The 12214-nt window shown below is 41.6% G+C and overlaps 1 protein-coding gene across 3 annotated transcripts in view; it reads left to right on the top strand.

Moving 5' to 3' along the window:
• SIL1 (SIL1 nucleotide exchange factor) overlaps positions 1–12214 on the top strand; it is a 212526-nt gene that overhangs the window by 139278 nt on the left and 61034 nt on the right. For all 3 annotated transcript variants that reach the window (XM_039252730.1, XM_039252731.1, XM_039252732.1), the window contains one exon: positions 4407–4528. In XM_039252730.1, coding sequence (XP_039108661.1) covers positions 4407–4528 — 122 coding nt within the window. The remainder of the gene's footprint in view (positions 1–4406; positions 4529–12214) is intronic.

The following is a 12214-nucleotide window of genomic DNA, read 5'->3' as shown; positions in this document are numbered from 1 at the left end:
AGTTAAGTCCCAAGACCTATTTCAGGCACTTAAAATACATCCTGGGAACAAAATTGGAGCTTACCATATAGCAGAGGCAGATAGATAATAAATACAACTAATAACTAATAAGTATGGATGGTGTGTTTAAAGTTGAAAAATACTCTGGGAAAATAAAGGTAGAATTTGGTAAGGACTGGCAGTGTTGGAAAGGAGCATCTCAGGCAGGAGACATAGCACGTGCCGAACCCTTAAGGTGGGAGCATGTGTAGTGTGTTTGTGGGATCAGAGCAAGGCCATGTAGTTGGAGCTGAAAGAACAGAGGGAAGTAGATGAAGCTTAGACAGATGACGGGAGGAAGATCATGGATTGCCTTGTAGACCATGGAAAAGAATATGAAACTGAACATTATTAAAGGTTTTTGAGCATAAAAACAACATGCTCTGACTTAGGTTTAAAGGATCCCTTTCCCTGTTTTGTTAAGAATTAGACTGGAGACAAGGGTTGTGGGTAGAAGGACGGAAACCAAATAGGAGGCTATTGCGGTAATTCAGACTAGGGACGATGGTGGCCCAGGAAGACTGTGTAATCATAATCAAAAGCTTGTTTGAGATCCTCATCAAGATATAGATCTTCAGTATCCTCCCACGCATGACTATGTCCTTGTACTCTATAAACTAGGCTAAAAGACCTTCTTTCTTTCTTTCTTTCTTTCTTTCTTTTGGATTTTGCCAGCCTTTGTGATGAGAGAGGATGAGTGTATACTGTTATCTGCAGGAATTATGATGTGGCCTCTTCATCTTCTTTCTTTGCTCAAAACTCTTTCTCAGTCCTCAAATAGCAGGTCTATGATCCTCTTAGAGAGAAAGTGGGCCTGAGTTCTCTTTCCTCTTTCCTGTCTTTCTCTCCAGGGTGAAAAACAAGAATTCCAACAGCTTTTCCGTTACAGATATTTAAAGGATTAAGAAGCCTAGGGGTTATTGGCCAACTCAGTCCTGCTCTGATCTTGGCAGCTTTTATTTTTTTTCTCATTTAACATACTTGGGTGGATCTTTAGGTATCAGGTTTCTAAAGGCCCTTCTTTTAGTTGAGCATAAAAGGCCAAAATCACTGGAGAGCTTATCATACCCACAGGAGAGTGAGTACACAGGAGGCTAGCAGGGCCCAGGCAAAAAAAAATTTCATGCAAGCCTGCCAGTGTCATCTCTGGGGTGACATCCTATTCTGCTTTCATGGGTTACTATGGAGTAACCCATAGTGGGGTAAACAATTTCTTCAGTATCACCTAATCAGTCTGAGGTTGGCTCAGGAACCCTTTCCTTGGTGAGGCCAATCTTGCCCTCTTGGCAGAAGAGTCATAAATGTTCTGCTTATGACTTTAGATTAGAAATATAAGGTCCTTTAGATTAGAAATATAAGGTCCTTGGCTTTGGGTTGGTATCTTAAGTTATTGTGCCACAGTGTTGAGCTGTGATTTCATAGGAGAATTAAGACATAGCCTAACCTTTAATTCTAATTGCAATGGGGGAATTCAGGTAATGAAGTGCTCTCTTTGAGGAAGATAGGACTCCCCTTGCCAGAAACTTCACCAGTCCATTCTGGTTCTAGACTCACTAACTAGAAGCTTTGAGGAACCATGGGCTTCAAGGACCCAAACAGGATCCGCCCAAGGACTATATTGGAATTATTAAACAGGATTTGTGAAAAGCTAAGCCATGTATTTGGAAAACAGTGAGTTAATTATGAGGTGCAGCCTCTCTCTGCCCCATGTGCCCTAGGGCAATATGTTTGCCTCCCCTTGCATGACTCCTCAGTTATTTACCATGGTTTCTCCCTTTCTCTGTTTCCTGTCCTCTTATTGTCTGGCCAGTGGTCTGGTTCTCTCTTTTCCTCTAGAGTGTTGGTATAGTTCCCTTCCTCATGCATTCCTTCTCTCTACCTTGAGTTTCTGTTTACCTGTTCCTTCCCATCCTGAAGGCAGCCTGGGGAAAGTTGTAGCTCCAGACCTAGATGGGGAGCTGCAGACCTGCACCCTTATGATGCCTTCTCCTGTGTGATGCTGAGCAGGGCCCATATTCTGAAGCTAGATCTTCTGGGTGTGCAGTGGGCAGAATGATTCTTCCTCATCTTCTGTGAAATAACAAGTGAGAAAAGATACCGAAGAGATCGAGGTGCTTATCTAAATGTTAGAATTTATAACACCCTGAATTGTCTCATCAGAACCTCTGGGCTGTGTTGCTTTGTGGCTGTTAGACTGGCAGCTGCTCCATTAAGAACTCCTACCAGCTTTGACAAGTAGCCACCCCAGGCATGGAATGACAGGACTCGGAGCCATGGCTTTGTTATCGAGAAAACTTGTAGGAGGGAGGATCAAAGAGAGGCAGTGCATTCTTAGATTTTAAAATTAGAGTATGTAAGAAAGGAAGGCTCATGAAGTATTATTAGTGCTTATGTCAGCCAAACACTCAGCTCTCAGTCTCCCTAGTTGGCTGGCCTATGGCCCAGTAATCACTCCTCTCCATGAGGACAGATTGGTACAGAAAAATCCCAGCCCTGGCATAGGGCCCTTATGGCAGAGCAGACTCCATGCTTATTCAGGCCTCTGGATTGGCCATGTCTTCAGGTCTCTCGTACCAGGGACCCATCCCTTTTGTTGGCACAGATACCCCAGGTTGCCTTTTTTTTCTCCCAGTAGACTTTATTTTAGTAACATAGTTTTATGATCAGATTTATTCATTGGTTTAACAGTTATTTATTGGGGCACCTGGGTAGTTCAGTCAGTTAAGCATCCGACTTTGCCTTGGGTCATGATCTCATAGTTCATGAGTTCGAGCCCCACATCGGGCTCCCTGATGTCAGCACAGAGCCTGTTTTGGATCTTCTGTCCCCCCCTCCCCACCTCTCCTGCTTCCACAGTCCCTCTCTTTCTTTCTCACTCTCGAAAATAAATAATAAACATTTTTAAAAACCCAGTTATTTATTGAGTCCCTAAGTATATGCTCAGCACTGTTGTAATCGCTGGACCTACAAGAGTAGACAGACAGAAAAAAAAATCCCTGCTCTTGTGGAGATGATAGTAGAATATATAAAAATGATCTTCTAAGTGGTAAAACAGGTTAGTTCCATCCAGAAACACAGGCAAAGGCAAAGTCCTTCAAACTCAGTTTCTCTGTTAGAGCCTTTGTCTAGTTTGGAAGTGCATAGTCAGATAGGAAGTAGCTCTGTGGCATCTGGAGGAAAAAGGTAGACAGCAGTCACATTTTTGGGCTCTAGCTTCCTGCATTGTCCTGGTGACTTGTAGAGTAGGGTCCACCTGTGGGCAAGAGGCAGCCTTTATAGGAACAAAGATACTTCCAATGGAAACTATAGTTATGGCATGAACGAAACAGGATCCAGTGACCTTTCTAAGCCAGTTGAGTGTTATTTTTCCAGGATACAAATGAAGCCTGGGGAATGATACTCCCTTTAAAATAAAAGAGAAAGAGTCTAGACTTGGGGCTTTGGACCTTAAAGGATAGCCTAGACCAGTGCTGTTTGAAATGTTATGCACTGGGCAATCATAGCCACTAGCCAGGAACACAGACCTACACTTCAGCCTTTGAGAGAGAGACTTCTATGTAGATTTTATCATGAGTGCCCTCAGAATGAGTCAGCCTTAGACTGTATGAAATGAGGAAGAGGAAGGAGAGGGGTACTATTGGTACTCCTCCTCTAGCCCTCTGCTAGACCCCTCTCCCTCTGCAACTGGGTTCCTGTTACCTAGTCCCTGATTTCTAATTACAAAACAATCTTTGGAGCACCTGGGTGGCTCATTCAGTTAAGCGTCCAACTTTGGGTCAGGTCATGATCTCATGGTTCATGAGTTCGAGCCCTGCATCAGGTTCAGTGCTGTCCTCGCAAAGCGGGCTTCACATCCTCTTTCCTTCTGTCTCTCTGCTCTTCCCCTGCTTGTGCTCTCTCTATCTCAAAAATAAATAAACATTTAAAAACAATAATAATAACAAAATTAAAAACAGTTTTTCTTTTCTTTTTTTTTTTTAAGTGCTGCTGTCTCTGCTGCCCACATTGGGTCTGGATATAAACAGGAAGCATGGCACCATTTAGTAGTCCTTATGATGCCAGATCTTTGTGTTAACAGCTTGTACATTTGGAGTAAGCTTTGTGGTTCATTACGGTTTTAGACTTTTCCAGGACATGTTTGGCATAAGCAGTAGCTAGGTGCCATTTCTGGCATTTCCCACACAGGTGCCCAAAAATCATGTTAGATGAATTCAGAGATCTCAAATTTAAGACTTTAGAATATTAGAAAGGCCACCATTGGTTTTTACTTGATTTTTTAGGCTTTTAGAATAGTCACCAAAAGAAAGGCAGTAAGAGCCCCTCTTTTCTTGATGGCTGGACTATACTAAGCCATGCTTTTGTTACAGATGGATAATGCACAGGACCTGCTTTCCTTTGGTGGCCTTCAAGTGGTTATCAATGGGCTGAACAGCACAGAGCCCCTGGTGAAGGAGTATGCTGCGTTTGTGCTGGGGGCTGCCTTTTCCAGGTGAGTGGCATGGATGGACATCCCATTGGCCAGAATTGTTGGGACCCTTCAGGTGAAGTCTAGTTTTTTATTTGGCCTGATTGGCCTGGAAGAAGGTTACACTTGAACTCTTTCTTGCACATGTCTATCCACATTGCAGTGTAATCCTAATGAAACTAGAGTAAGAATTTGATTCTGCCCTTATTCCAAGTAGATGTTACCATGTATGACTCTCTGTTCTCTCTTACCTTAAGGACATCTCATAATGTATGATAGGTCACATTCTCTGTTGTAGTCAAAGCTCATAAAATGTTAGACCAACCATAGCTAGTTGAGTGGGAAAGAATGAACTCTAAGAGTTGATCCTTTTGCAGTAAAGCCATATCTGATGAAGAATAAATGAGGTACCTGACCAAGGAGAGCCTTTTAGGGGGAATATGTCTTGTCCTGATTGTCTGATAACTGTCAACATGCAGTCAGGTTATTGTACTCTCTGGGTTGGGATTTGTTTAAATTTCAGTTATTCTGGGTTATGCTAGAAAAGTGACAAGGCAGGAGCATTGGGGAGACAGCATCTCTAAAGAGTGGATACAGAAAGCTTTGTGGGTACTACATCACTATACTAAAAAGGTCAAGACGTCTTCAAGCTGCAGTTGGTTCTTTGGAGCTGTAGTTGCTTTCATTTTTGAAAATCTGTTCCTAGGACTATATGTTCCTGTGCCTCTAAAATAGGAACCAGTATTTTGATTCTTGCTTCAAGGGCCTGGGCGGTGGCTATTAGGTGTTGTTCTGCTTGGGTGTTGGGATTAAGATGTTGCAGGAGAAAGGCTATTGTGAACACTTTTGCCATTGCATGCTTTGTTTTGAAAAGATTTCCTTTGCCTTTCATCCACGTTTATTGTTGTTTAATCAGAATCTCTGATGCCTTCTCATGGTGAAAGTCTTCAGCATCTTTTTTAGTAAATGGAGGGGCAAAGCTGGGAAGGCTAGAAGAATTGTTGCATGAGGGGAGGCCAAGCACCCTGCAGGTCTCTCTGTCCCTCATCACAAACGTGCCTTGATCTCCAAGCCCTGGTTATCCTGTGGTGGTTTTGTTGACAGTCAAGGCTGTGGCTTCCAGGGTACTCCATCTCCCTTGGTCTCATCTACCAGACCTAGAAAGGCTCTCAGGAAGCCCAAGGAAATGTTTGTATGTGCATCTGCTGGAAGGGTGGAGAATCTATGAGTTTGTCTTTGGTTGCTGTGATTTCAGCCCTAGAGAGAAGTTCAGGGTCTTACCTTCAGGGCTTTAGAAGCTTGAGAACTTATTGAGGCTCACTTTTTGTTTCTCAAGCCATGAAATAACTGAATAAAATATTATTAGGCTCTCTCCCCAGACTCTTTGGAATTCTTTGCTGTAATCCCAGGTACCTTCTTTCCACTTTCAGTATGAGCAAATGTCCCTTGCCATTGCTTCTGGAAATACATTTCTTTAGCAAAACTGTGTAACATTCTTGATGTCATATCTTATTTAAAGGGGACTAACTGAATGACTTGAGAAGCATGTATTAGGCCTGCTTAGCAGGCCATAACTCACTCTGGGGGTATGCCAATATGTGGTGTTATTAAGACTTCTCTGTGATTGTATTAGCATAAGACCATGTTAACATTTATGCAGCATCACTAAAATTTAAATAGAGATAAATATAAAATATTGCAACTTAGTGTTTTGGTGGCAAGCAAACTGCTGTATTTAAAATGTTCTAGCCAGGCTTTTGATGACTCACTGGAGGGCAGTTACCGTGATAGCATGGTATGGCACCAGAGCTTTTGGAAGCCACAAGCAGGCTCCTAAACATCATGAAAATGTCACTGTTTTATGCAAAGAGGAACTTGATGCAAGGTGACTATTTCCATGCAGAGAGGCAGGCTTCAGTGCTCTATCCTGATATTCATTATTTACTCTTGATGTCCTAAGTGTTGGTTTTGCAGCTCCCTACCTGCCCCCAGCATACAGGTGTGCACACACATAACACATGTCTATATGCACGCATGCACACACACAGTGTGTGATTGGTTGAACTTCCTTTTCAAGAGGGCATTCAAGGGATAGTGAGCATATTGAAAACATGGAGTCCCAGGGTTTGGGGGTGTTATTTAGACATCTTTCCTGAGATGATGCCCTTTTCTATTTAAGGGCAAGAATGCTGCTCAGTCTAGAAGTTTGAGTATTTGGGAGAACCAGTCAGACCACAGCACCAAGAGTCAGAAATCTAGGTTCAATTCCAGTTGTCTGTTCTTTACTGACACTGTTGTTTGCCCATAGGCAAGTGATTTCACCTTTCTAAGCCTCATGTTTTCATTTGTTAACTAAAAACAATGATAACTGTTCTCTGCATCACAGAAGGTTGAGTGAATATAAAATAACACCGTATACAGCAAGTCCTGTGAAAATGCTTATAAAGCACCTGTCAGTGATAAGGGGTAGAGCATCATCATGCTCACCATGTGTCCTTTTTACTATGAATTTTCACTATAAGGCATTCTTTTACTTCTTTTGTTTTCACAGTACAAACCTTTATCTTCCTAATTTTCTTTTCTGCCTATGTCCTACCACATATATCTCTTGGTGCTTCATGAGGGTGTTTATTTGCCTACTTGGGTTAATTGCTTAATAAAGCCTCCACACACATTTCTGCAGATAAATGATAATCTTCCCTTCTGTTAAACATGAAGCAATTATTGCAAGATCAAGAAGAAAGAGTTGACATAAATGTAATTGACGTGGCCACTGAATGTTACATGGCCTTTGTTCCCTTATTTAAATATTATTCACACTTATTTATGGGTCACAGACCCTCATTTTCTGCTGCTTGGTGCCTTCATTTAAGAAAGGTCACACTCTTGAATAAGAGGATATGCAGAGATAGGGAGATTGGGGTCTGATGCCTTGGGCAGCCTCATCTTTTCATGGTTTCTTTCTTCCTTCCCTATCTCACTGCCCCTTCCTCACCAACCCCCATCTCCCCCTCTTTCCTTCTCTCTCTGTTCTGCCTCCTTTCTTCTTCTTCAAGTCAGTTATTTTCACTGGCCTTTCCCTGACCTGATAACATCTCATGAGGGCACCTGTGTCTATTTGTCTACAGTCTGACTTACCAGGAATCTCTGGAGTCCTGGACAAGTAATTTGTGCTTCTGTATGTGAGAAGTCTCAGAAAGCCTCCTGTAATCTCGTTTTGGTTTTATTTCTCAAAGTAAGAAGTACTTTGACTTCTTTGCTAAAGTGCCGGCCGGCTGCCTTCTTTTGTGTCCCTCTTTCCTCCCTATATGTAGCTTTTACCTTATAACTGTCAGGAGTTAAGTTATCAAGAAACTGGTGTGCTTGCCCCAGAGAACATTGGCTTTTGCTGTTCTGATGCCCCTTTCTCCATCGTTTTTCATGTTTTGTATCCATCATTAGTAATTCACATTCTCATCTGCATATGTATGCTTTATTATGCAACTATATGGGATTGTAGGTTCTCACTGAAGGCAGTATTTTTGTTTGAACTGTCCACAGTTCAAAGGGGTCATGGACCTATGCCTGGTACAAAAAAGGATGTACATATGCCTTCAGTTATACTGCAATTATGTTCTGTTATGATGGATCCTTGGGATAGGATTCTGTTCTATCTTGTCTCTTCTTGTCATCTGCCTGGGAACCTCCTTAGCAGATTTTATGTTAGTTACATCTCTTTATAAAATGAATATCTCCCTCATTCTCAACCCTGCACCGCTTACCCCATGATTTGTTGTGTTTCTGGTTTCCTGAGTTGTATTCTTCCTACCAATTCATTTTTTTTAATGTTTTATTTATTTCTGAGAGAGAGAGAGAATGAGAGAGAGAGAGGGAGGGAGGGAGGGAGGGAGAACGTGAGCAGGGGAGGGTCAGAGAGAGGGAGACACAGAATCCGAAGCAGGCTCCAGGCTCCGAGCTAGCTGTCAAGAGCCCGATGCGGGGCTCGAATCCAATAACCGTGAAATCATGACCTGAGCTGAAGTCGGACGCTTAACTGATGAGCCACCCAGGCGCCCCTCTACCAATTCATTTTTAACTATTTGGCCAGTGTCCTATCACCGAGTCTGTCTCTGCCTATTGACCTCGTTTCCAGGTTTCTGTCCTACCATCCTTAGTGAATTTCAGTGCTCATCTGCATCTACTCTCCTCTTTCTTGGTGGCTTTTTGAGTTTGCTGGGGATTAACATTCTCACCTCTCTTGATCTTTATCTTCTGGTATCCACTAGATACCTTGAAATTCATTTCCCATCTTCTTCAACATCTCATGTTCTCTGACCACTTCCATTATTCACATTTTCATCTCTCCGTCTGAACCTGGCTTTCAGCCTCTGTACATCTTTGCATTTTCCCTTTCCATCAGTGTTTCTCACTCTCCCCTCTCTCCAGGCTCCTTCCTCTTAGTTTACAATGTTCTCAATTACTTATCTAGTGGCTCCTTCCCACTACCACCTTAGCATTGCTTCCAGCATGACAACCTATATTTTCCTTCCCTTCCAAACTCAGTAAAAGAATAGAGAAAAAAGAGATTCAAATAAGTGCACATGAGCATTATTTTCCCAATATTCCTGACGATTTTCAAGAGTATTTTGGAATCATTGACATCCCTTGAGCAGTCAGCAATGTCAGTTCACTCCTTTCCTTTGGAAACTACTTCTTGGGGCACTTGGCTGGCTCAGCCAGTAAAGCATGCAACTCTTGATCTTGGGGTTGTGGGTTCAAGCCCTATATTGGGGGTAGATGTTATTTTTAAAAAATCTTAAAAAATAAAAAAAGAAACTTCTTGGCTGCCATGTGATTGTGGTCCTTTGGTTCTTATATCTCTAGAATTAATTACTACTCCTTTTCCTTTTATGGCAACATCATCATCTTACTATTTCCTAATTATAGCTATTCACCAAGAGTTTTTTCTGACATTTTCCCTTTTCTCTCTCCCTTTTCTGTACCAGTGGTTCTGTCTATTTCCATGGTTTCAAATCCTGCTTCATTGTGGGTGATTCCAGTATCAATGTTGAAGTCTAGCTCTTCCCCTCAAGTCTCATCCTGCATTTCTACCGGTCTAATTGCACCTCACACTCAAGGAGAAGAAAGTGGAATTACTTTCTGTCTCTCTCACAAACTAAGTTTTTCCTCCCACATTCTCTTTTTATCTATTCTTGGCAGCATGATTGTCGTAGTTACCCAAGCTTGAAACTTTTGAGGGATATTTGAGTCGTCTTTGTCTCTATTTAGTTACTTACTTGGTGAATGAATCTTTTGGATTTTTATTTTCAGTATTGTGTCTACTAAAAAACTATTTCCCTTTTATAAGATCTGTTTTAAGGAACTTGGATAATTGTGAGGATAGCAACATGTTCAGGGAGAGGGGTTCACTCTCCCAGTGGTAGGAAGTAAATAATCTAAACCAAGCACAAGAATCCCAATTTCTGTGGACCTAGACTGATTTAGAGATGTGCATGTGACCCTTTCTGACCAAAGTGATATGAAGACATGTTTGTTGAGAAAGCTTCTGAGAAGAATTTTTTACTCTCTTATAAAAAGTCCAGGGGCACCTGGCTGGCTCAGTCTGTGGAGCATGTGACTCTTGATCTTGGGGTCTTGAGTTCAAGCCCCATGTCAGGTGTAGACATTACTTAAAAAGAAAGTAAGGGGACTCTGGCCATCTCTTCATGCCTTGATTGCAGTTGTCTTAGAAGTATAGCAGCTTAGACCAGGGAGGTGAGAAGCCCAAGGACAAAAAGCCAACATGCTGAGGAGCAGAAATTATAGAAGGGAAAAGACAGAAAGAGACTAGGTCCTTTATGATAGAGTGTAGCCACTATACTGATTTAGGAACGATCTACTTCCATATTACTGTTGGGAGAGATAAAAAGTCTTTGTTTTTAAAAAATCACTGGTAGTCTTTATTCTGTTACTTGCAACTGAACATATTCGTATTAATAAAATCTCCAGACTCTGTCATATCTTAAATTCCTTTTAATTCCTTTTGCTTCTACACAGCATTCGTCGCAATTTGTGGTTATATCTTTGTTTGATTACCTGTTTATTGTTGATAACCTTAGACTGTATGAGAATAGGATTTGCTTTCTCTCCTAATCTGGTTGTCTCCCTAGTTAGTATATAGCACAGAACCTTGAACTGAGAGCTAGGAAATAGTTACTGAAAGAAAAAAAAGAAGAAACAAAAGAAAAAGCTAGTACCCAGGAAATGTTTTTCCAGTTGGGGATGGTATAGTGAGTGCTGTTGTTACTATTAATGGTGTAATAGTGGATGATTCAGATACCATTCCTTGACCCTTTAAAATCTAAAGCTGAGTTGTAGAGGTAAGTGTGTGTCACCACCTGCCCCTCCCAGTCCAGGCTGAAGGCCCAGAAAATAGGAGATTAGAGATTGGGATGAGGTCAGATGTTGGAGATGCCAGCATTTGATAAAAGTCCAAATGTGACTCGTAGGACTAGTTCTGATCTCTTGACCCCAAGAGGTAATTTTTCACACTCCTCCAGTGACAGGGGAGGTGCCCAAACCATTTTATATCTGATAAATTGATTAGCATATTAGCCAAGATTGCCCCCGGGCAGTTGGATAGCTGTAGCTTTTAAGGCTGCATTCAAAGTCTGATATGTTTTTTCAAATGGCAATTAATGACAAATGGAGAATGAGCTCTAAGCCTGACCAGCCATCCTGACTACTACAGAAACCAAGACTTGATTCTGGTGAGGGAGGTACCACTTTGCTTAATTAACTTGTCCCTTGAACGTTTCTTTTGAATCTATTTCTTTGATGTGCCCCTGCTTCCTCCACATCCTCTGTATGGCTGCCTTGAAATTTTTTCATTATTGACTACCTCCTTCTTAATTTCTTCCTTGCCTAACTCCAGTCCACTAAGTTCTTTCCTTTAAACTTTATTAGCAGTTGTTGTTTGGACTCCTAAACTGACTCTTAAATACATGTAATTCTCTGTGTATGTCAGTTCTTTCTTGTTTCCCTAATAGAATTGAAAGCTTCTTCTTCTTCTTTTTTTTAATGTTTTATTTCTAGGAGAGAGAGAGACAGCGTGAGCAGGGGAGGGTCCAAGAGAGAGGGAGTCACAGACTGAAACAGGCTCCAGGCTCTGAGCTGGCAGTCAGCACAGAGCCCGACGCGGGGCTCAAACCCACGAACCGCGAAATCATGACCTAAGTGAAAGTCTGACGCTTAACCGACTAAGCCACCCAGGCGCCCCTAGAATTGAAAGCTTCTTGAGAGTGGAAACTGGTTCCCAATTCTATGGCACCCCCAGAACTTTAGAGAGGGTATGTGTTAGAGCATTTCCTGGTACAAACTAAATGGTCTAACATAAAAGCTGAAATCACCAAAAATTGATGGGAGGAATGAAGCTGCTGACAGCAGGGAAGCTTTTTATTTTCTATTTTGTGTGACTTTTCTTCCAGTGAATCTATATTATATTTGTAATTAAATTGTAAACAATAAGTAACAAAACAAAACAGGGAACCTATCTCTCTGTAGCAAGTGGTGGTTTACATTTCACAAGAAGCATTCTTGGTTCAGAATAACTAAAGTTGCTGGATTAAGTATTTAAACATTTTCTTAAATGCTCAGATTACCCAACAAACTGTAGGGCCACTGCTTTGCATAACTAAAGAGGAAATTAATAACATCATATTCTTTATGTGA

This window comes from Hyaena hyaena, unplaced genomic scaffold, assembly GCF_003009895.1.
Source record: "Hyaena hyaena isolate Hyena2069 unplaced genomic scaffold, ASM300989v1 scaffold_426, whole genome shotgun sequence".
NCBI lineage: Eukaryota > Metazoa > Chordata > Mammalia > Carnivora > Hyaenidae > Hyaena > Hyaena hyaena.
The sequence above is the reverse complement of the archived record's forward strand: the minus strand, read 5'-3'. Positions and strand labels throughout refer to the sequence as shown.